General features: G+C 48.7%; 1 protein-coding gene and 2 long non-coding RNA genes across 12 annotated transcripts; 1 reads left to right on the top strand and 2 right to left on the bottom strand.

Moving 5' to 3' along the window:
• Nucleotides 1-550: 550 nt before the first annotated feature.
• Nucleotides 551-24,288, top strand: BRD8 (bromodomain containing 8). 10 transcript variants are annotated; one of them, XM_068206122.1, is made up of 27 exons: nt 552-682; nt 957-1,053; nt 1,850-1,919; nt 2,181-2,230; nt 3,118-3,240; nt 3,370-3,450; nt 3,883-3,947; nt 4,520-4,656; nt 5,077-5,292; nt 6,539-6,680; nt 7,822-8,031; nt 8,443-8,723; nt 9,211-9,666; nt 10,012-10,105; nt 10,316-10,362; nt 10,704-10,918; nt 11,181-11,273; nt 11,451-11,519; nt 12,225-12,402; nt 13,039-13,143; nt 14,059-14,103; nt 19,682-19,954; nt 20,353-20,556; nt 21,800-21,945; nt 22,645-22,731; nt 23,052-23,120; nt 24,066-24,288. In XM_068206122.1, exons 1-27 carry the CDS (start codon nt 664-666, stop codon nt 24,286-24,288), a joined length of 3,795 nt encoding a protein of 1,264 aa, XP_068062223.1. In that variant the 5' UTR covers nt 552-663. The 10 variants fall into 10 exon arrangements, with proteins under 10 accessions (XP_068062225.1, XP_068062224.1, XP_068062223.1 ...); XM_068206124.1 differs by lacking the exon at nt 7,822-8,031 and having other exon boundaries at nt 551-682; XM_068206123.1 differs by lacking the exon at nt 14,059-14,103 and having other exon boundaries at nt 551-682.
• On the bottom strand, nt 14,528-15,309 carry LOC137483231 (uncharacterized). Its single transcript, XR_011004401.1, has 2 exons — nt 15,185-15,309; nt 14,528-15,151 (listed from the first exon to the last, which is right to left on the bottom strand). It is a non-coding gene; the product is annotated as an uncharacterized lncRNA (long non-coding RNA).
• On the bottom strand, nt 17,276-21,801 carry LOC137483230 (uncharacterized). Its single transcript, XR_011004400.1, has 2 exons — nt 21,151-21,801; nt 17,276-18,757 (listed from the first exon to the last, which is right to left on the bottom strand). It is a non-coding gene; the product is annotated as an uncharacterized lncRNA (long non-coding RNA).
• Nucleotides 24,289-24,334: the final 46 nt, after the last annotated feature.

The raw sequence follows: 24,334 nt of genomic DNA, 5'->3' as shown, positions 1-24,334 counted from the left end.
GCCACATCCATCAGTCCCCCACGAACACGCGTCCCCGCGGGGATCCCTCCCTTGCCACACGACGCTGCATGCAAACGTGCACACAAACACACCCCCTGCACTCGGGGAAACCACACAGGACCCCTGACACAGCCCGTGCACACACAAACACTACCCAGGACTCCAAACCCACCTCCTGGACATACGGACACCATAAAGGTGACATGCACACAGACACCCCTTTAACACGCGGTACCAAACAGACCTAATGCATACACCAACCCCCACACGGGTCACCTCCAAACCCAGACGCAGCTCGCCGCCGCTCCTCCCCCTCCACAGCCCAGCACCACGCGGGGTCTGGCCGCACGCACAGGGCCCCACAGCCGCCGCCGGCCGCCCCTGCCGCCGCTCCGGCCCCGCCGCTCCGGCCCCGCTGCCCCTCACGCCGCCCCTCGCTCGGCGTTTCAAACCTCGCCGCCCGCCCGCTCCACCAATGGGAGCCCGGCGTGAGCGCCCCTCAACCAATCAGCGCCCGCCCTTGGGACAGAGGGGGCGGGGCCCGGGCAACCGGCCGCCCGCGCGCGCGCGCACACGGCGAGGGGGGCGTGGTGGCGCTCGGCCGCCTCCCGGCGGGCTTTGCGCGCGGTGCCGCCCCTGCCGCCCTCAGGGCCGGGCGGGAAGATGGCGGCGGGGCCGGGGAGTGAGTGCGAGGCTGGGCGGGAGACGCGGCGGGGAGCGAGCGGCGGCGGGGCTGGGGAGGAGAAGGGGAAGGGGAATGGCCCGAGGAGAGCGGAGCGGTTGCGGAGGATCCTCCCGGGAAGAGCCAACGGGGGCGCGGGGTGGGGCGGCGCCAATGGGTCCGGGGAGGGGCGGGGCCAAAGAGCCCGGGAGGGGCGGGGCCAGCCGTGGCGGCCCGGGTTCGAGTCCCGGTGTGCCCGGGCGCTGCCCCCGCACACTCCTGCCCTGTCCCGCAGAGCACAAGCTGCTGAGCGCCGGCCCCACCGAGCCCTGGTCCATCCGCGAGAAGCTCTGCCTGGCCTCCTCCGTCATGCGCAGCGGCGACCAGAACTGGTACGGGAGCGGGGAAGGCGGGCGGCATGTGCAGAGCACCGGGGCAAGGCACGGGGCTGTCACCCCGCTGCCTCTGTTCAGAACAGATGGGGTGTAAGAGGTGTTGAAGGTGTACCTGGACAGGCACTTTGTTGCCTTCATAACTACTGTGTAAAAGTGGTGTGTTCATCAAAATAAAGAGCGATGAGAGCTGGAGAGGGACTTTGGGCAAGGACATGGAGTGTCAGGACAAGGGGAATGGCTTCAGACTGACAGAGGGTTAAGTTGAGATTAGGAAAAAATACTGTAAGGATGGTGAGGCACTGAAAAGGGCTGCCCAGAGAAGTGATGTGACTCCCCATCCCTGGAAGTGTCCATGGGCAGGACCTGGAGCAACCTGGGATAGTGGAAGATGACCCTGCCAATGGCAGGGGGTTGGAACAAGATGATCTTTAAGGTCCTTCCCAACCCATTCTGTGTTCATAATTAAATGAGGTGAGTTGTGGACAACAAAGATATTTGGTAACAGATTCCTGTGCACTGAACCTACAGCTCTGTTTTACTGTATTTTTCTCCTCACTAAAGCAAGAGTTTTGTGGAAAAGTAATCACGTAACCAGATCCAATAAACTTGCTTTTCAAATCAAAGGAGTCAAGTTTATTAGAAGCAGGTAAATATTTTTGAGACTTGTACAACTCCTTGGTGAGTTTGTCATGTTTAGCAGGATTAATAAATGATGTAAAGAGAGGTTTTCATCTTTTCGTGTTGTTTGGGGGAGAAGGTGAGTTGATGGTGACTTGCCATTTCCCTCCCACAGGGTCTCAGTCAGCAGAGCCATCAAACCTTTTGCAGAGCCAGGACGCCCACCTGACTGGTTTTCCCAAAAGGTAAGACACTGACATTTGAATCTTGGACATCAAATCTGCACAATCAGAAAAGCCATCTTGAGGATGAATTTAGGACTAGTTGTTCCATGCTTTATCCAGTACACAGTTACTAAGTAAGGCTAAGTAAAGAGATCCTTCACCAGGCATGTGATTAAGCAGTGAAATCCCTTGACTCGGGAATTTGTGGATGTCCTTGTGTTTTGTTGTGTCCTGCTGTTTGGGCGAGCAAACTGTCCTCTGACTTCCTTTGTTTCTTCTCAGCACTGTGCATCTCAGTACTCAGAGCTCTTGGAGACCACAGAAACCCCAAAGTGAGTACCAAGTCTGACCCCAGCACAGCCTGCAGCAGCTGAGGGGGGACTCGTGGGTTCTTACAGCAAAGTCCTTGTCACTCTTAAATTACTTTCTTCCCCAGGCAACTCCTCCCAGAAGGAGCATTTCAGAATGAGAAAATTCAGGTGGAATAACTGTTGTGGGACGGTGGGATCAGGGTTTGTCAGATGGGAAAGATAATCTTTATTTGGCTGGAATAAAACACTGCATGTTAGCCTTACTGATCAGACCCTTTACACATAAATTTGTCATTCAGAATAGGAGTAGAAAAGAGAAGGAGTGAGAAGAAATACAAAACATCTCCATGTTTTGTATTTGTCACTATTTTGCAGTGTTTTCTTACAGTTTACTAACCAGCATTATCATTACAACTCTGTGATCTCAGTTATTTACTGCTCCTAATTGCAGGCGTTTTATTTGGGGACTTCACAGGATGTTAACTTAGAGATGGGATGTTTAAAAGCAATATTTGTGTGCGACTGATTTGTTTGTGAATGATCTTCAGCACTAGAGTTGCAAAATCAAAGAGCTTAGTAGAGTTAGTGAAGAAAAAAATAGATGTTTCTTCCTGTGGAGAAAAGAATTTTCTAGTGAAGTGGAAGGACTGTTTTCAGGTTGAGAATCTTTAGTGGACTTGCATCTTTGATCTGTTCCTCAAGACTTTAACACTGGGTGAATTAGCAGAAATTTGCTGAAGAGATTGTTTGAACATTGTGCTCTCCAATATAATTTAATGGAATTGGAGGAAGTTAATTTTTTTTTTTTTGCATGAGCATGTCATGAATGACAGAAAGCAGCCATTTATGAAAGAGGAACAGTTTTCTTGTGGTTTGTGTCTGAGTTTTTCTTTTCTCTTACTCTGTAGAAGAAAACGTGGTGAGAAGGGAGAAGTTGTGGAAACGGTGGAAGATGTTATTGTGCGGAAACTGACTGCAGAGCGGGTTGAGGAGTTGAAGAAAATTATTAAAGAAACACAGGAAAAATACAGGTACATGACAGAGGTGTAAAATGCTGCACACCTGAGAGTCTTGTCCTGAAAAAGTAGTCCAGGTGGGATGGTGATTGGGGTGCTTAAGGTGTCCAGTGATCAAAAAGTAAAAAGATTTTATGATTACAGGCAACTCAAGAAGGATGCAGAGCTGATCCAGGCCGGACACATGGATAACAGACTGGAGGAGCTGTGCAATGAGATTATGATGTGGGTTATTTTGTTGTTTCTTCTGAGACTGTAGTTTCCTGATACTCTGTTTGTCCAGCATCTCTTGCTCCACATAGTTTGGGTTAAGAGAAATGGGGCAGCTGGGCAGATGCTTTGGCCTCTGAGGGGAGTCTTGGCTTGGACTGGGGGATACCAGCTGGTGTGGAACATCCTCCTCAGTAAAGAGCTTGGCCATGGCTTGCAGAACCATGTTTGCTGCCTCCATTCTGACAATTACCTGAAAGTGAATTTCCCTGCCCAGTGTGTCATTCTCTGGCTCTGCTGCTCGCCTTGGGGGATTTGAGCCTGAGTCCACAGGAGTGGTTTGAGGTTGTGTGGAGATTACAGGGTGGGCAGCAGTAAAACACATTTTGAAGGGGGAATTAAGGGGAACTGAGACCCTGTGTCAGCAGGTTTTTGTTCTTTGTACAGAAAGAAGAAAATGGAAGAGGAAGAGGCAGAAATCAAGAGGAAGGCTACAGATGCTGCTTATCAGGGTAAGCTGGAAATGTGGTGCCTTCATTTTCCTCAGACCAATGCATATATTCATAAGAATATTTAGAAAATACTGAAGTCTTGTTAAGATCTGCAGGAGGAATTCCTTGACCCCAGAGTTGGAGAGAGAGGCTGTATTCTCTTTCCAGCACTATATTTGTAACAGGGTGAAAGGCAGAGGCTTCAGAAAAAGGAATAAAATCTTCAGGAATGGTGTATCCAAGGGAAACCAGGATTAGTAAGGAGCTCTGTGTTAGAATGTCAGGCTTTTCACACCTTTACTTTCCCCTGGTCACTGAAGAAAAGAGGAAGAAACTTTTATTCTGAATGTTTAGTTCTTCATAACTCTTGGGGCATTTAATTTGGTGGTGGGAGGTGGTAAATACCCAACTGCTAAAGAAACCCACAGCTGAAGTGCATTATCCAAAGTTAGTACTATTTGGGAACTGGGCCTAGTGGAGTGCAAGAAATTCCTATAACATAAATTGTTCTCTTAAAATTCCTCAGAGGTAACTCTTGGGGACTGTCCACGATGGAGTCACAGAATCTCACTGCAGTTTCTGTTCTCTTCCAGCTCGCCAGGCCATTAAGAACCCACCTCGAAGGCTCACGGGGGTGATGGTTCGTTCTCCTGCTGGCTCCACCTCCCCGGGCGGGGATTATTCCCTCGGAGATCTGTCCCAGCCTGCTGGGGATGAGGCCAGTCCAGGGGTAAGGATCCTTCTCTGGGTAGGAGGGAAAGCCCAGCTTGGGACATGGGGCTCTGCATCCATCACAGAGAAGGGGCCTGGGGAGAAGCCCTTGCCTTGCTTTGCAGCCTTCAGGTGCTGTAGTGTGGTTGGTGGCAGTGCTGCTTGAGATCCATGTCCTCTTCCCTGTCTGTGGTGATCCAGTGCCTGGATCAAAGACCGTGTAGGGGCATCAGTGGGTTGGCCAGGCAGTCTGTGAGTGCCTGGGAAAGGCTCTGCAGGGCAGGGAAAGGATGAAAGCACATGCCTGGAGTAGGGGCAGTGAGTGAATGGAGTAGGTGTCTGTGGTGTGCTGGATCAATGCTCTTGGGGGAAGCAGCAAGTGGGGCTGGTCCGTGTGGTGGAGTGTGGCTTTGAACAGTGTGGTTTTTCTCTTTCTCAGGTCACGCCAGGGACATTGCCCAGCACCCCAGTTGCCTCCTTCATTGGAATCCCTGACACCCCTCCAGGCTCTGCTCCCCTGGATGCCCCCATGACCCCAGTCACTGATGATTCACCCCAGAAAAAGATACTAGGACAAAAAGCAACTCCGCCTCCTTCCCCTCTGCTCTCAGAGCTGCTGAAGAAGGGTAGTCTCCTGCCCACAAGCCCCAGGCTGGTATGGAGCTCTCTGCTCATATATGCAAGCACACAAACAATTTGCTCCAGACTCTCCCACTGAAAAAGGGGGATCTGCAAAGAATTTTTTAAAATGTGCAGTTTTGTGAGAGTCCCAGCAGAAGTGATAATCTGAGAGGTATAAATACCCCTGTGAGCTGCAGAGGTGAGCCCCTTTCCCAGCAGGACTGCAGGGCTCGTGCAGCACGTAGGACTGGCTGTCCCCTCAGTCATAAGGAGTTGGAGTTGCAGGGTTTGCTGGAGGAAATAGTTCTCCTCAGGGAAGGGAACTTACTAGTCAGCATCATCCCCATCAGCCTCCATGGTGTTCCTGGTGATTCCTACACTGGGCTCACCTGGTTCTTTACACCTTGTCAGGAAGCCCTGTTTCAATATTTTTAATGTGTACAAGAGTAGGGAATCCTTGAATGGCACTTATGACCTATACAGAAGTGCTTCAGTTCTCTCCTAATTGTAGACAGTTAGTAAAATCACTGTGATGAGAACCCACTTGTGGTGTTAGTGACTTGGGAAGTCTTAGGAGATGCTGACACTGTTCAGAGCCCAGTCTGAAAACAGCAGCCATCAGCCTGCTTGTGACACAGATTCCCTGGGTTAGTGCTTGTGTGATGGAGTAGGTGTGTTGCTGTTGACTTTTTTCTTCTTAGTAGTAAGATTTAGGGTTTTTTCTATTTGATAGCTTGGGTAAATGTTCCATTGGTTTTGTGTCTGCAAGATGTAACATAAAGTGGAGCAGGGAAAGGTAATGGCTGTGGAAGGCTGAGTTTTCTTTGTAGGAACAGGACTGGTTTGCATCTGTTTGAAGGTCCACCATAGGTTCACTGTGTGACCTTGATCAAGTTTCTTTCCATCTTGATATTTCTGCTTCTCTTAATTCAAAACAAGGGATATTTCTGTGCCATCTCAGGGTCTAGAGAGACTCATATGTGTAAAGGATTGTGAGGTCCTTGAACAGAAGAATTGTGATAGAGCAAATGATGCACTTGGCCTCACCTCAAAGGAAGATAGCACTGCAGCTGTGTTACAGCTGAAGAACAGCAGCAGTTTCAGACTGTCATGTTCTGCACTTGTGTGAGGGGCCTCAGGCAGGGACTAACCTGAACAAAAACTGCGGAAGAAATGCTGGGACACCAGATGCTGGTCCTGTTCATGGAGGTGCACATCTGGCAGAGAATCACTGGTGTGGTGGTATCTCCAGGAACTTGAGTCTCGTCCTCCTTTGACAGGTCGGTGAAAACGAAATGGCAGTGGCTTCTGGTCACATGAACAGCTCTGGAGTGCTGCTGGAGGTAGGAAGTGTCCTTCCAGTGCTGCACAGTGGGGAAATGCAGTCAGCACCTGCTGTCCCTGCATCTCCAGCTGCTTCAGGTAACTCGGGCCTCTCCCTGTACAGTTGTCCCTTAAGATGTACCTTCAGACTGTTCTGTGCATTTTCTTGGGGGAAGGATGATGTCTACCTGGCTGGTTTGGGGGCTTCTCTATCAGTTGTATTCCTATTTCTGTAGCCCTCTCCATCTCACCCCTACTTTTTAAGATGACCCTAATCCTTAAAAGAGTGACTGAAACAATTCAGCTTGATTCAGTCCTGATCCATGCAGTCTGGTCTTCTGCGTTTGGCACTGGCTGTCACCAGTGTAGAAAGAAAGGGTTTGTTCACAGGGAGTTGGGGAAAAAATGGTCTAGATCTGATTCCCAACATGTCAAATGCAGCTCCATGTGAATCTGGAGAACTCATGTGCCTTCCCTCTGCTGTATCTTAGAGATCTGTTGAGAGTTAGACCGCTGAGCTCCAGAGGAAGTTCCACAGAGTGGGGGTAAGGGGAACAGTGCAAGACTCTGCATTGGGCTTTTTCAGAACAACCTGCCTAAGGAAGTTTATTTTTTTCTCAGCTCCTGCTGACCAGTGATTTAATCACATTGCCTGCAACTGAGAATTTAAATAATTCATTCATACAGAATTCCATACAAGTAATCTTGCTTTCCTTATCCACATCCGGGTTTTTAAGACCTGTTAATTTGGTCCAGACAGTTCAGTAAATTCAGACTGGAAGTTACAGCTAAGATGAATGGCAGCCTTTGATATAAGAGGAATTCTCCAGGAAAAACCTGCAAGGAAATCCCCTCCACTCCCTCCCAGCTCCTGTGATGACTGTTTGTCTTGGCTTACCTTGTGTGGCTCTCTCAGCACTGTTTTTCAGATTTCCCATAATTGTTTTGGGATGAGCCTTTGGAAAGGCATCTCTGTGCATGTGTGGCTTAGTCTGTCCAGCCCTTGCAGTGAGTGCAGTGTTCTGTAGCTGCATGATTCTGCCTCAGACTGCACACACAACAGGAGTCATGCATTTTTTGGTGCAGGTTCTCTGTACGGCTTTTGGGACTCTTTATAGGTGTCTCTCCATGTCTTTTCCCAGAAGAAGCCACCAGACAGTGAAGAGCCCAGTGGTGGCTTTTTGGGCTTCAGTGGTGGCTGCTTCTTGCTCATGTGCTTTTCCCTTCTACTCTCTGTTAGGTGCTCCTACGCTTTCCCGGCTTTTAGAAGCTGGTCCTGCACAGTTCACCTCACCTCTTGCTTCCTTCTCCGCTGTTGCCAGCGAGCCTCCAGCTAAGCTCCTGCCACCCCCCGTAGAGCCTGTGTCCCAGGCCACTATTGTCATGATGCCCACGCTGTCAGCACCAGCCGTTGTGCCACCAGCTGCAGCTGCAGAGAGCGTAGCCACAGGTGCGTTCCTAGCTACGCACTCAGAGGTCGCGTCCTGCTGGAAAGCGCAGCTTCCCGTGGGGTCCGCGCCCTGCGAGCTCTCACCTGGGCCTTATCACCTCAGACTCGCCATCCTGGCCAAAAAGGATGCTTATGGCTGGGTTCTGGAGTAAACAGATGGTTTTAAACAGGGTTTGCTGGGTGGGGTGGGGGTGCTGGTGATTTGCTGGACTGCGGTTCAAGGGTTGGAATCTCACTTTGTCTCTCCTGTGGGAAAGCAAACCCGTATTTGTCTTTTATTAATCTACGCTGTGGTGGGGTGGATGGGCCTGGGATACTTGTGGTTGGTGCTTGGTCTTATCCACTGCAGTGTTTGTTTATGTGGGGACTTCTCCAGCTTGGTCTCTGACTGTCCCTCTCATCCTTGTGCAGTGAGCCAGCCAGAAGCCTGTGTTTCCATGGAGGCAGTCTCTGATTCCCATACTGTGACAGTGTCCATGGACAGCAGTGAAATATCAATGATCATTGATTCCATCAAGAAGGAGTGCCTGGGTACTGGGGCTGGCAGCACTGCAGGATCTTCCAAAGATCACTGCATGGATGGGAAAGAAGATCTGGATTTGGCTGAAAAAATGGATATTGCAGTGTCCTATACGGGGGAAGAGCTGGACTTTGATACGGTTGGAAATATTATAGCCATCATTGAGGACAAGGTAAATGGGGAAAGCAGAGTGCAAGTGCCTTTTGCTCCACATTCGGTTGGGTTAATCTCAAATGATTGCTGTTCACCAATTTAGTTTAAACAAGCAAGAAATAACTATTCCAGAATGCACATTCTCACCATCATTTTCCAGATCACCAGGAAAGGACACCACTGCTGCCTGTCTGACACTGGTGGTCCTTTTCAGAGTACAGAAATAAATGTCTTTCTTCCTTGGAGGGTGGGGTTTGGGTCATGTCTCTGGCAGACAGATGAGCACTGCTCACAGAATCCTTTCCAGTTGTGCCATACTTCTGAAACTGAAGCTTTAGAAGAAACATCACAGGGAGTGATACAAATCTGGCTACAAAAAGACAACTTTGTAAACAGAGTAGACTGGTATTTCCATAATTGTTTCAGTGCCAGATAACATGAACTTTTCTTTAATCCCTCTTTCTGACCTCGGTCTGCACTGCTGTGTGTTTGTTTTGACAATAAAGGTAGACGACCACCCTGAAGTCCTGGATGCAGCAGTTGTTGAAGCTGCTCTGTCTTCTTTCTGTGAAGACACCGATGACCCTCAGACCCTTCCTGGCCCGTGGGAACATTCAATTCGTCAGGAGCATGAGAAACAGGCCCAGATGCCACAAGTGTCTGTGACTGTGAAGCAGGAGAGACTGCAGTGTGAGGAGCCAGAGGCAAAGGGAATTCGAGACCTAATGGGCATCAATGAGCTGGGGTCAGAAATAAAGACTGAACTTGCAGAGCAGGACCAGAGCCAGCTGGGCCCTGAAGAAACCATACCAGCAACTGCAAGAGTGACAGAAACACCAGAGCTTAGAAACCAAGAGATAGAAGAAGATCAAAGAGCAGCTGTAACATCAGGAGAGACTTCTGAAATCAAGATAGAGTCGTCCCAGCCAGAAGATGCAGTGCTCAATCCAGTGAAGACAGAGGTATGTGCTCACAGAGGCTGCCTGGAACTGGTGTGGGGAAAGAGAGGAGAAGCTGTGGCAGGTAGGAGCAAAGTTTAGAAGAAGGATGAGTGCTGGGTTGAAGTGACCCTTCAATGAATGTGACTGACTGTTTTCCTGGGAGTCAGGCTGCTGATGTGCAGAGCAGCTCTGCTTTAGGCAGTACCTTTGTGTATCTCCCCCCACCCATGGGCAGAATTGCTGCTGGGAAGGTGCTCAGTGAACCTCATTGTCTGGAGTTAGGTTAGGGTGAGTGAGATGTGCCCACACCTTCACTGAAGTAAGCTGACACAAACATCTAGATTTGTGCATTTCTCTTCCCTCCAGACCCCACCTGATGATGATTCATCCCCTCCACAAGTCCCAAATGTGAGTGAAGACTCCTCACAGGCTGATGTTCAGCACAAATTTGAGCTGTCAGGTAACTTAATTCAGCTAGGAAATCTTTTACATGAAACATTATTAGCTGGATAGTTGTTAGTTATCTGGTTCAGTTTTTTTGGGGAGGAGGGAGAAAAGATACCTGTAGGAACAGTGGTAATTACTGCAGGACAGTAGGCGTTGGTGCAGGAGCTTTTATAGGAAAGGCTGCTTGGGAGAATCAATCTTTCTGCATTTCTTTCTTTCACAGAGTCAATGAAGGAGGAGGCCCAAGCCCTGTTTAGGAGTCAGATGAAGGTAATTCCCTGTTGGTTTTAGTCATCTTGAGCTTATTAGCAACGTCTTGGTGCTGCTGTCTGCTGAAAGGCAAAGCTTGTATTCAGCTTTCTGCACTGGGAAGTGAGCAGTCTGCAGCTGAAGGGGAGATTGCTTCAGAATGCAAAGGTGTTTGTGTATGTGCTTCTGGGTCTGTGGGGACAAGCAGGGCAGGCTGGAGAGACTGGGATTTTGTGGAAGTGCCTGTACAGTTGTCAGCAGCCTCACAAGAAAATCACTTTGATCACAGAACCGTAGTTGCTTTGGAGGTGCTGAGTGGCTGCTGTAGCTGGCTGTGCCAGCTGATGGACTCTGTGTTTCAGGATGGGCAGGGTGAGGAGGATGATGAGGACGGTGCCAGTGAGGCTGCCAGTTTGGAGGAACCCAAAGAAGAAGACCAGGGTGAGGGATATCTCTCAGAGATGGATAATGAGCCCCCGGTGAGCGAGAGCGACGACGGCTTCAGCGTCCACAACGCGCCCTTGCAGTCGCACGCGCTCGCCGACTCCATCCCCAGCAGCCCGGCCTCCTCGCAGTTGTGAGTGTCAGGGCACACAGGGACTAGAGGATTCCCATTTCTGGTTTGCTGAGTGGGTCCTGAGGGAGAATTTGTTGATGATTTGTTTGGTTCTTGCTTACAAGGGCAAGTGTGCAGACAGCACTCCAGTACCAGCTCCCCCTTTTTCCTTCTGTCTTTGGTGTGGATTAGCATGGGCATATCAAGGATAAAACAAGCCATGAGTCTTCTGCTCTGAGGCAGTGATCAGACTGCTGAAGGAATTATGTTCTTCTCTTCCCAGCTCAGTGTGCAGTGAGGACCAGGAAGCGATACAGGCTCAGAAGATCTGGAAGAAAGCCATCATGCTGGTCTGGAGAGCAGCAGCTAATCACAGGTGAGTTTGATGTCTTGGCAGAAAGAAGTGACTAATCCTAGACAAGTTTCCACTCTCCCATCTCAGAGGCTTATCTGTCTTGGGAGATGGTGAATCATACAGACAAATGAGCAGGAGAGCATGAAACAAATATTCAGCAGCAAGAACAGGCACTGAGTGGACTCTTTTTCTCTGCAGGTATGCCAATGTCTTCTTACAGCCTGTAACTGATGACATAGCACCAGGCTACCACAGCATCGTGCAGAGGTGAGTCTCAGCAGTCTTCTGTCATTAGAATTCTGTATGTTTGCCTGTTTGTAAGGCATTTCTGGCAGGAACAATGTAGTTTTTGCCTGCTGTGCAGACTTGGAAAAGTATTCTTTTTCTGACATGATTCAGTCAGAAGCAGGTTTCCCCAGGAACAGTCATCATCAGTAACAGGCACGTGTCTGTACACAGTCCTGAGTGAAGTACGCTGACTTACACAGAACGTTTTATCAGTAAGGTGAAACTGATCTGTTTCTCCTAGTTTCTCTCCAAGAGTAGGATTTAACCTTTGGAATTCCTAGAAGCTGTTCTTTAATCAGTATTTTGTACTGTCCCAGATGGTGGGCTTTTCTGGAAGAATTAACCAGAATCCCCTACTAGCTGCTGAAATCTCTTGTAAACAGTTCAAGCTCAGTGGCTGCAGCTCTAGCTCCTTAGTTTCTCTTGTCAGTGGTGCCTGGAGAAGGCAGATGCCTCTCCTGAGAGATCTCTGAGGCTGTTTTTACTATTCCAGGTAACTGCTCGACACCTTGGGTCTTCTGACCCAGGCCTTGGTACTGGGGAGCACGGCCCATGGGGGAGAACCTGTTCAGCTAAATAAAACAGACACTGTAACTAAACACGTTACAGAGCTGGGCTGTTGCCAAATGAGATGGGAAAGAGTTAAGCATTTCTGTTGCAATTTTGCCTGCATTTCTTTCACAGACCAATGGATTTATCTACCATCAAAAAGAACATTGAGAACGGGCTGATCCGAACCACAGCCGAGTTCCAGCGGGATATTATGCTGATGTTTCAGAATGCAGTGATGTACAACAGCTCTGACCATGATGTGTACCACATGGCTGTGGAGATGCAGAGAGATGTCCTGGAGCAGATCCAGGTAAAGCACTGAGCTGAGGCCAGTGCAGGACAGAGCATCTGCCTTGGTCCATAGCTTTGGCTGTAAGACCACAGTTTCACTCCCAGTGTGTTTGAATACAGTGGGTCCTGTCCTTCCCTGCTTCTCATGGTAGCTCAGGTGTTTGTGTTGAACTAGATTGTGGGTGAGTTAAAAGTAATGCAGCAAATTTTTTTATATGTTAATCCCAGACCAATTTCAAATGTAATTTCCTTCAGGGAAATGCTTAGGCCAGCAAGAACCAGGGTGTGGTTCAGGAACAGAAACAAGTAACAAGAACGGTGAATGACAGAGGCCCAGCGGTTTCGTTGGGTGGCTGTGCTGGTTTATGTTGATACAAAGTGCACATGAAACTGCCCTGTGAATTTGTGCTATTTAAAATACCCTTTGAAGCAGAATGTCCCAGCTGGCAGGGCTGAGTTTGAATTGGGGTTTTGTAGTTCCTCAGGACTTGTGGCTTCTGAGGTAAATTGGGGAACTTATTCTGAGCAGCACACAAGGAACTGAAACTGCCTCTGACCCAGTCATTCCCAGCCTGTGGTCTGTGATAGATAACTGACATGCACTTACTGAGCTCGTTTTGCTTGACAATCTTAACAGAGTGTGGTTTCCTTGCAGCAATTTCTGGCCACACAACTGATGATGCAAACATCAGAGTCAGGGATCAGTGCAAAGAGCCTGCGGGGGCGAGACTCCACTCGCAAGCAGGATGCTTCGGAGAAGGTGAGAATGCTGCACCCTGTGCAAGGGCACTCGGGATCTTGTGAAGAATCCCAAGATACTGCATGAAGTTCCCACGCCAAGGAGGCAAAAGTTCCCACACCAGCATCTTCACATGAACAACTTTTCTTTAAATGTGCCTATTGACTGTATTTCAGTTCTGGAACTGTTCAGCATTCCAGAGGCAGGTCTCATGAGTCTTTTCTGTAATCCAAATACTTCTGTTACCTGTTTTTAAAAACAGGTGATAAAAAGTGTAGGGAAGTGAGCAGTATTGGAAGAGGTGTGAATACTCTCAGGCACATGGTGTGACTCTTGGGGATGGGCCTGCAGGGCAGGGAGTTGGACTCAGTGATCCTTGTGTTTCCCCTCCAACTCCACAGATTCTGTGATTCTATGGCATGGCAGAAAGGTGAAGGGAATTGCCATATCCTTCACTTTCTAGTCAGGTTTTTAGAGCTAGAGAATCAGACACCTCTGGTTTGCTGTGTAAAATACACCAGAGAACCTTTGAATTCCACACTGATCTAAGCAATGAAGATTTGTGGGTTTTTCTTCTATAAAGACACATGCAAACTTGATGAAGTGATCTTAGACACTCTCTGGTGCACACAACACTGTGACAGCAGGGGCTGCCTGCTTAGTTCTAGTGACAGCTGCACCGAGCAGGAATTGTTTGGTAGACCAGGACAACTTGCTGTGGCTGTGGAGGGAATATCCCTTTCCTGGCATTCTGGCTCTCGCAGTATCCCTCTTTTTGTCTGTTTTTATGTTCCTGCTGCATAAGACTGACGCCCTGCAGGAAGGGGAGTGGGGCACATGTTCCTCTATGCTCGTGTGTGGGCTCAGTGCTTCTGTGTGGTGTGTGCATTTCCGTAGCTGATGCCTGATAAGTCCTTCTGTTTGGCCTTTTAACAGGACAGTGTCCCAATGGGCTCTCCTGCCTTCCTTCTCTCTCTCTTTGTAAGTATTGAAAGGCTCCAGCAGGTTCTGCAGTACTGCTGCCAGGTGCTCTGCTCCTTGTCTGGGTGATCGCTGCACTGTCACAGCATCCTTAGCACTGCAGCAGGATGTGTTTGACTTGGGGGCTGCACCACTGTGATCTGAGAAGAGACATCTCAGTCCCTTACTCTCAAAATGGGTGAGCGGGTGGGGCTTCAGTCTTTTCTTCTGGTTCCAAGTGTTTTTTGTCATCTGCTTTTGCTTTTTTCCATGACTTCTCTCCTGCTTTCTTTCCATGTAAGTGGGAAGACAAACCAAGTGGTGCAGTCCTGTAGTTCCTACATCTCTCATGTTTACACAGCTGCCCCTTCTACACGTCCGAGGCAGTACAAAAGGTCTTGGGAGAGTGAGGAGTCAGCTGTGTGTCCTTATCCCTTCCTGGTTCAGAAAGCAAATAAGACTCTGCAGAATTATCTTGCTCTGTGCCCGTGGTGATCTGGAAGTGTTTGGAAAAATATTCCCTCTGGGAAACCCCAAGTCTCTTGAGTTACTGTGAGGAGAGAGAGGAGGAAGATGGAGAGCTGTCATTATCTCTCACGTGTATCTAAAGACAGAGGAGTACTCCAGGAAAGGCAACAGATCAGCCAGAGAGAGGATCACAGGAAGCTCTCAGCTCACCTGCTCGTGGAAAGGAGCTGTGTGGAGGAACTAGGGAGCTAGTGCCAGGGCCACTCAGCTGGAGGAGCACTTCCCATAGGGATCAGCAGCTGATAAGGTAGGTTAGTCAGCAGTTTTTCTCTTCCCACCTTAAGCTAGAATTTGCTGCTTAGGAGAAAGCCTGCACTGTCCAGGCTCCAAAAGCATCTGTCTGGGCCAGAGGTGTTGCCTCTCTCTGCCCTGGCTCCAGCAGTGCAGAGATGCTGCCAAGCCCAGCACCCTGCTGTGTCCAGATCCAACTTAAGTTAGGTCTGCAGGCAGGCTTTGGCAGGGACAGCTTCCCTTTCTCCTGCTGGGAAGGCGTGAAAAGTTGTTGCCAGATACAGAATTCCCTCTGTCCCTCCCTCCCTCCCTCCCTCCCTCCCTCCCGCGGTGCTGGAGGGACGTTCCTGTGGGGTTGTGTAACTCTGTTTGTTTGCCTTGTGAGCAGGACGGAGGCACCAGAGGGCGGCGCTGCGCCATCGAGGCAGACATGAAGATGAAGAAATGATGCTGCAGACACAAAATCCCAGCAGAATCCCAGGCATCCGGAGCTGGAGTGCAAGCAGGCAACTCTTAACAGCTGTTGGAGGAGGAAGAAAAGCTGCAGGTCCATTTCTGGGACCTGGTTCACCACCTTCGCTTGCCCTTCTGGAAAGCCGTGTCGTGTCAGAATGTGTAACCCAAAGAAGCTTCCCTAGAGGGGAAGACCAGCCCCCCTGCCTGTTTTAGGGCAGTCATCTTGGGCTTCACACATCAGTGTTCTGGTGTTAGCTAGCAACTGGTGGCTCGTACGTACTGTAATGTGAAGTGTACAGATTTTTACTAGTGATGTGTAAATGTGATGTATATTAAAATCTGGGAACAAACCCGTGTGCAGTGTACTGAGCACCGCAGCTCTGCAGGGAGGAACCCTGTGATACAAGCCTGGATCCCCACCTGGAATATCTGCAAATATAATTCTTTTCCAGTTATCCCTGTAGCACACATGCATGGCAGAGCTCTGATGTTAGAGACAATCCATAAATCACGGGAATGCTGCACAGTGCTTGGATGGAGAGGAAGATTCCCTGCTTGAGTCTGTGAGGATGCGGCACCACTGTGGTGACACTGGAGATCAAACCTTGAGAAGTTAAATACTGCAGTCTTCTTGGAGCTTTCCTTAGGTGAAAATGCATTGAAAAGGACTTGACATTCTTTCCCCAGAGATATGGGGAGGCTGCGCTAGTCAGAGTTAAAATCTGTGATCCCAGCACCCGTAGGCAGGATTGCCAGTACCTGGTTTCACATCTGAGCTTGTGCACTGTTTCTACTGGGAATTACAGTCCTTTTCCTCAGCAACATGAAGGTTTTAAGTTCTCTGTGAGAATTTCCAAGTCACTTTTTTTGCTCATATGACCTGAGATGAAACTTGAATGTTTTCTGCCCACACAGCCTTTCATGGGGGAAAAGAAAACAACAGAATGACACCATCCTTGACTGCTGCAGCAGCTGGGAGTGCTCTGCACTCCGTGCAGCATATCCAGGGTGCAGCTTTCTGGTAGACAGGTTTCAGGAAACTGAGTCACTGGGATTAAGACCAGAGGCATTGTTCCCTTATCCAGTAAGAGCTCTCAATTTTCACAAGTTCAGTGTTGAAGTTGGCCGTGCCTGCTGTGTCAAGTCCTGTGTATTGCTGAGGTGAATTTTCACCAAGAGTCACCTTACTGATGTGGAAATGCTGAAACTCCCTTGGACTGGTGATTGGTTAATTGTCTTTCACTGCTAAACCCAGGAGCAAATTTCTGGTTTGAATTTCTATTGTTCTCAGTTCATAGCACAAAAAGTTACAGGGGTCTTTGTCTTTCATGCATTTTATGGAGTGATTTCAGTTAGGGACAAACATTTTAGCATTGCCTGTTGTGACAGGACAAGGTAATGGTTCTAAACTAGAAGAGAGCCTATTTAGACTGGATGAAGATTTTTTTTTTTTTTTACAATGAGGATGGTGAGGCCCTGGCACAGGTTACCCAGAGAAGCTGTGGATGCCCCATCCCTGAAAGTGTTGAAGGCCAAGTTGGACAAGGCTCTGAGCAACTCGGAATAGTGGAAGGTGTCCCTGCCCATGGGCGGGGGGCTGGACCCAGGCAGCCTTTAAAGGTCCCTCCCAGCCCAACCTGTTCCATGATTGTAAGTTGGAAAAAATCTCTGTGCATTCCTTTACTTCATTCAGCGGCTCAGAGCAGGGCCAGCTTCAAATATTTACCTTACACCCAGTCAGAATCTCCTGTGCTGCAACTTGTCATCCCTGTCTCCTTTCACTGTTGGGCTCTGAGAAGAGTCTGGCTCCATCTCTGTGACACCTCTGCCCTGCCACTGTCTCTGCTGGAAAACTGAAGGTGCAGCACAGGAGAAGACCTTTATCAGACGCTCTGGTAACTTGCTTTCATCATAGCAAGCATTGCTGTTCCTTCCTACCCTTGGTTTCTTCTCCTAACCAGGTGTCTTTCTCTCAGCCTTTTCTCTTGTCCCATGACATTTTAATAGTCTTTAATGATACTTAAGAGCTTTAAAATTCCAGGATAGGATTTTCTCTATGGAGCCTCATTCCCTCTTTCCCAATTTATCATCTCACGCTCTGACTACTTATTAATTCTCTTCTTCCTAATACTTTGTTCTAATCTGTCTAGTTCAGAGCTGATGTTTTATTGTGCTGCATCTCCCAGCACCCACCCTTTTACAGACAGATACAACTGTCACCCCTTTCTGGTTTTCTTCTTAAATGACAAGTTACACAGCATAGGCTCAGTCACGTTATATTTAAGCTTCTTTAGGGCTCACAGATGAATCCCAGTGGGTTCTAAGGTTTATTCACTCCCTCAAATTGTTCTAAAATCTCCCCTGTTGACATTTTAATTAGGTATCGTCTGAGACCCATCCCAAGAGAAGGTCTCATGTGAGTTCCTCTGTGGCAACTGCTGATAATGATGATTAATTTGGTTTTTCCAACTGGCCCTGTTTTCTACTGAGATGTTTGGCACTGATCGTGTGTCATCCCCACTGATCATCTGGCAGCTCTCTGCTTCTGATGTTTTTGATGAGGTTTTTTGTTTTTATTTGCTTTTATGTCTTTAGCAAATTGTTCTCTTTTTCCTTTTTTTTTTTGCCTACTTTATGTGGATTCTACATTTCATTTATTAGAGTTCAGGCTTTTATCATTTTTCTTGTTTTGACATGTAAGTTCTTTTTAAAGGCTGTCTTTTTGATTTCTAACAGCTTTCTCCCAGAACAGCAAGGGTTGTGCAGTATCTGATCTCTGCAAAGTGAACTAAAACTTTCCAATTTGAGAGAGGTTCCTTGCTAGTGACTTATGTAGCCAGCATAATTAAGAACTGCCAGGCAATTCTTAATTAAAAGTTCAAGTCTGTGTCATTTTGTCCGGAATTGGTGTGGAGCTGAGCTGTCTGTGATTATTTCACTCATCATGTCTTGCATTAACACTGCTGTTCTGCTCTCTGGCATCTTGAGTTTTCCAAGATTGGGTAAAACTGAACATAAGGCTGAAGATCTCTTTAATCTTATGCCCAAGTTCCCAGGACTTCCTGATTTTCAACATTTATCCCTCTGGAGCACAGAAGGATGATCACAAGTGATCAGATTACCCCGGGCTGAGGCTTTTCTGTGCTTCTGCGTGTGGCAGCTCTGCTGAGGCTGCAGGAGAGAGCTCCAGGCACAGGGTTTCTCCTCAGATGGAATCTCAGTTTGCCCAACTCCCTCACCTGGAAGCTGAGAGCAGGTAATGTTATCTCCTACCTCATCAAATTTCATCTGCTGCCACTGAAGTGAACTTTGAAAGAGGTTTCAGAGGGACAGGCTTCCAGATCCCAACTCTGCTTGCAAGTTCAAGCAAAGCAGTTTTCTCATCTCAGACCCAGTGGATTCTGTATTTCTCCCAGTTATGATAACACCATAAGCTGAATTTGGAGCTGTGCTCGGAGTACTGAGAATGGAAAAGCCAATCTGTGAGAAACATACTTGTTCAAAACTCTGAAAAAATTAGGTTGTACATAATTAACTGAAGACTCTAAAGACAGTGTTAATTAATGCACAGAATTCTCCATAGGTGCAGCATCCAGGCAGCTCCATTCAGTGGCAAGATGCAGATTTTGTGACACCCATTACTGTTGTACTGTGACTCTGCAATCAATTCCCCAAGCTTAGAGGACTCAGAGTGCACTCATGCAGTAGAAGACATTTAGGCATGGACTAATGAACAGAGATTAAATTAGTGGTTTCTTCCTTCTTAAGAGAGTTGGCATTCTCTTAATTTTCTGCAGTGGATAAAACTGTGCCTGTCGGTGTGTGACTGTGGTTATAATTCTTCTGGCTCAGGTACATGAGATATCACCATCCAGATAAATCACACCTGTTGCTTTCAAAACTGTGTCTGTAAGGTCCTGAAAGTAAGTTATCTCCAGTATAAAAAGTTCTCAGGGGGCAGCAAGTGGAATTTCAGTGAGTTGTCCTTGGAGTCACCAGTTGTTCCCAGCACTCAGCAGCTGAGGAGCCCCACGAGGGCCCGGTCTGAGCTTGCTGGATGCCTTCAGCACCTGAAATATGGAGCATCAGCAAAGCCATGTGCTTCCAGACAGCTCAGCATGCCCTGAGCAGAGTGATCCACTGCCCAGCGCAGGGAGAGAGCACAGCAAAAGCACCAGAAAACCTGAAATTCAGCTGCTCTGAAGCAGCAGTTTGTGTTGCAGAGCTGCAGCCCTGCCATGTGCGGTGTGATGAGTTCAGGGGGAGGCTGCTCACCTCAGAGTCCTTCCCATGCTGTGGCCCTCCAAGCGTGTCAAGAAATGAGCTGAGCTTGGCAGTTCAGGATCAGGGTACAAAGAAATGGCTGTATTTTCATTGTTTGCAGATGGGCCATGTCTGGAAGTCTGAGTTGGAATCTCCCATCAAGTCAGGGAACAGTGATTTCCAGTCTCTTCCCGACTCGGATTCAAGCTTGGATCTGGATGTGACGAGCTGGAGAAATACTGCAGAGGAGGCCATGGGGAAGCTAGAGGGGAGCAGCCAAGAGGCAGACCATGAGATGGAGCTGAGTAAGCCTCTCTGGAAAGATGATAGTGAAGATTACCACGAGGCAGAGAAGCCATGTGAAAGTGACAGTCTTTTCCAGTTCCTCTTGGAGGTAGGGCTGTTTGGATTACAGGAAGATGGGCAGCACAGTTCAGGCCCTCCTGAAACATTGGGGTTTTCAGGGCCTGCACCATCCATACCAACAGAAACAGTCTGGGGGCACAGCAGAAGCTCTGGGTTCACTTTCTCCCCAGCCCATGTCCAGCCTTTCCTCCCATTTGGAGCTCCCACTGCACGCAGGCAGCTGTTTTGCCAAAACACAGTTCACCCTTAAGCACAGAAATGTCAGAGAGCTGACACTGTAATAATAACACAGGGCTTCATCAGATTCTGCAAGGATTCCTAAAAATGGAAAGGCGTTCGTGAGCGATTGCAAAAATAGCATCTCTGCTGTTTGTTTCTTCTCCCTTTTGCCTTCACAATTTGAAGTAATAAATCACTGTCTTGCAGGTAACCCAGATGTTGGAATCTTTCTGCATTGGCAGCACAGAGTCATCGCAGACTCCGTGGGATTATTGTGGCTCGGGGAAGCAGAGTGACGGGGAAGAAGTGATGTGCCAGGAAAAGACCACAGGAACAGCAATCTCAGGAGCAGAGGAAAGTCAACTGCACATCCTGGCAAAAGATGAGGAAGAACACTTCCTGGGAAGAGAGGTAGGAGAGTGATGGTCCTAAAAGAGCCTCTGGCCCTGGATAAGAGATGAGAGAGTGAAGGAAACGAGTTCTAGAAGAGATGGGGAGCCCCAGGTTCTGAGAGAGGAGACAAATCACACAGGAGGAGAACACAGAAAAAATGTATGAGGGAAGGGTGTTTTTTATGTATGGCTGTGTATCTTTATAAACAGGAAGCTTGTTACAGATGAAACCCTCAGATGTGAGTTGGAGGAATTGCTCCTTGGCAGTGTAAAGGTGACTCATGAGAGCTGGCAGGCTGCTCTCAGGTTTAAGGCAAGGTTGGAATACTTGCCTGGTTCTAATTGCTGTGTTTTGCAGTACAGCTTGGCTGGTTCCAGGCCCACGAGGCTGTGCCAGCAATAACCATCTGCCCCTGGGGACTGTCATGTCTTAGAAGCAGGCACTGTCTAGCCTGGGTTTGCATCAGTCTTGTGTTTGGGGGCTGTGGGCTCCCACCAGCCTGCTGGGTATTCCTGGGAGAGCAACACAGCAGTGGAGGAACAGGGCCATTTTCCCACACTTGTTCTCTTGCAAACTCAGGACACTGGAGACAAATAAGCTCCAGGATTTCACCTGTTCAGCCAGGACAGTGTATTCCCAGCAGTTACTCTGCTCTTAACTGCTGTTACTCCCAGCAACTCCCTCGCTGTTCTCCCAGTGGTCACAGCCAAACACACAGTGCACAGTTTCTTTCTGAGAAGTCTGCTCGTGCTTCAGATCTGTTGAGGATTCTGAGGTGTTCCTGCATGAAATCCCACTGAGCATTTTACTGGCAAACCACTACAACAGCAGCACCACTCTCCTTCCTGGCTGAGTCTATTCCCTGTCATTTTAATGTGGGAGTTTGTGAAGAAACAACCTTGTTGAACTCTAGGGGTTCCTGTTATCTGAATCTAGAGCTTTAACAAGCCTGAGGCAGTCTTACCTCAGCTCCTGATTGCCCTCTCTACATCCATGACTCTTCCCAGAGAGCAGACTCAACACTGGGCACCACTCAGCTCCCCAGGGTTTGTGTCAGCCAGGGGTGGATGTCATCCAAGAGATCAAACACAGCTCCTGCTGGGAAGGTCTGAGCGAGGTCAAGCAGCATCCTCTGAGTAACAGAGCAGGCAAGCTCCCAGCTGAGCCTGGATGCAGGAAAGGGATATGCAGCAGGCTGCCTTCTAGATAAAGAATTCAGGTAATGTGCTGCCATTTTAGATGTACCCTCTGTGCTCTTCAGGGCAAGACTCAAGAGACACCTGGAGAACTCCCTTTAGATGAGCTGCATCCACCTGAGATGAGTGCTCAGGCCCTGGATCAAGATGACAGTGACAGCACCTCTGCAGCCTCAGTGCTGGACTTCACAGACTCTCCCAACATGCACCTGTAAGTAGCTGGTTCTGCACTCTTGCAACGGCAGCAGAACAGAGCCATTCCCCTTGTCACACGTGAGAACAAGTGCATGGCACAGGTCACATCCAGGAAGGTGAGATAGCCAAGCAGAGCAGGAGGGAAGGAGGTAACTTGTGCTGTCTCTGGATTTGCTGGCATTATAGGGCACTGATCCTAAGACGGAGTGAGAAGAGTAGAGATTAAGAGATTAAATGGAAAATAAATGTTTTATGTTTTCTCAAGTCAAATAAGCCTGGTGTGAGCTGCACATCAGGCTCTGTCAGGCAATGCACAGCCCAGCATTACCAACCCCTTTGAGCACGTGCAGGTGTGTCAGTCACATGCAGGCTCTGCCACGTGTGATAACCTGCACTGCCTTTCAAAGGAAAAATGTGGGATTTTGGGAAGAGAAACTTCATAAAAACCACCTCAGTAAAGTTCTGAACTGCAGAACAGCTTGAGGTTTTCTATCCAATTTGGTCCTGCTCCTTATCTCAGCTTTGCTTTTACCTCTCGTCCTGCATCTTCCTGCACTCTGGATGTTCAGTTGTGCATTCTGATGCAGAACCCTCCCACCATCACACTCAGAGGCTTTTTGTAGCTTCATGCACCTGGATGTGGTGGGAGCCAGCAGAATTGTCACCTCCTACTTTGTCTCGAGTGTGATGATCTGGCAGTATCTTCATTCCACAGGCTGCAGCCAAGCTGGAATAAGCCCCTTCAGCACCTGATCCTCAAAAAAAAGCTCCTGTCCATCTGGAGGATGATAGCCAGTCACAGGTATGTGGGAGCAGAGGGCTGCATCAGCATGTCCCAAACACATTGCCCTGAGTCCCAGCTCTTGTGTCACCAGTCCCAGTCCTCCCCTCCCAGGGGCTGGCCTGTCTCTCCAGGACTTTGGGAACAGCTGCCTGCTGCAGAGCTGGAGAGAACACTGCATATTGATTTCCTCTGCTTAATGTGGCAGAGCCCAAATGCTGCTTCCTACACAGCTGGCACAACAGTGGCTGAGCATCAGGGCCAGCAGGGAGAGGCAAGCCCTGCTCCATGTTTTTGGAGCAGGGGCAGGCAGAGAACATTCCTTGTCCTTGTCCCTGTAGGTTCAGCAGCCCGTTCCTGAAGCCAGTGTCAGAGAAACAAGCCCCTGGATACAGGGATGTGGTAAAGAGGTGAGTTTGTGGAGGAAGTGCTCACTGGGTGATCTCTCTCAGGTTGTTTTCTGTCTTCTCTGGTTTCCAAAGGGCCAGTGGGATGGTTTCCTCCCTCCTTTCCCAGAGTTTGGCTGTCACCAGCATCTCCCACTGATTCCTTTCAGTAAAACTCCCTTCTGGGTAATTAGAACCTGGAAGCTTGCACTGACTCTGAGCTGGTGGGAATTGTGCCTGCCCCGTGCAGGCATTACATGGCTGGCTCATTCCAGGCACAGTGCCTGGGCAGGGGATCCAGGCCCTGCAGCTCAGCAGTCCCTTCTCCCCATGCCTGGAATGTGCCTCGGGAGATGCCCCCTCCTCACCCGCTGCGAGCGCCCCAGATGTTTCACTCTCAGCACAGAAGTGGGTCATAAGAATATTTCCCAGAGAGATTAATGGCATTTTTTCAGAGCTGAATCATGTTCTATTCTGGTCACAGTTGTCCTCTCTGCAGCCATTCATTTTCCCATTCTGTCAGAATAAGGGAAGTAATATTTATTGCCTATCATGTTCCCCTTACCAGCAGTGCTATTTTTGCTGGTGCCACCATTCGATCTTTAGGGGATTTAATAGATACCTATTTTAGTAACTTTTCTTTCTCCACTAAGACCTGGACTGACTTCCTGAAGACTAATTACTGCTTGCCTTCTCTGGAGCTCGGCATCCCATTTTTTCCAGAGGTGACTGCTAATGACCTGCCAAGTTGATTGGATAGCAAGTGTCGCATTGGCTGAACTCACTTTTGTCTGGCTTGGAAGAAAAGCCTTTCTCACTCCCCCCTGTGTGTCTTGAGCAATAAAATTGATTGAAAATAGCTGTGCTTTCATGGCCACCCTGAAATGAGAGCAGGCACATTCATGCAGATCCCAAAGGATGCCAGGCCCTGGGTTGCAATTTCATTCTTCTCCTCTCTGTCTTTTGTAGACCCATGGATTTAAGCAGCATAAAGAGGAGGCTGACAAAGGGACACATTCAGTCCGTGATGCAGTTCCAGTGTGACGTGATGCTCATGTTCCAGAACGCCGTGATGTACAACAGCTCCGACCACCACGTGTTCCACATGGCTGTGGAGATGCAGCGAGAGGTCTTGGAGCAGCTGCAGGTCTTGGCTGAAGCCCTCCTGTTGTCCAGGGACAGGCTGGAGTGAGGCAGAAGGTAACCAGCCCTGCCTCGGGCCTCTCTCAGCTGGAGCA

The sequence above is a fragment of the Anomalospiza imberbis genome, chromosome 15 (assembly GCF_031753505.1).
Source record: "Anomalospiza imberbis isolate Cuckoo-Finch-1a 21T00152 chromosome 15, ASM3175350v1, whole genome shotgun sequence".
In the NCBI taxonomy this organism is placed as follows: domain Eukaryota; kingdom Metazoa; phylum Chordata; class Aves; order Passeriformes; family Viduidae; genus Anomalospiza; species Anomalospiza imberbis.
Note: the sequence above shows the minus strand (reverse complement) of the source record. Positions and strands in the feature narration are given on the sequence as shown.

Coding starts and splice junctions, on each gene's coding strand:
- BRD8 (XM_068206122.1), top strand. Junction 22,732..23,051: donor AGGATGATAGCCAGTCACAG/GTATGTGGGAGC, acceptor TTGTCCCTGTAG/GTTCAGCAGCCCGTTCCTGA. Junction 23,121..24,065: donor TACAGGGATGTGGTAAAGAG/GTGAGTTTGTGG, acceptor TGTCTTTTGTAG/ACCCATGGATTTAAGCAGCA.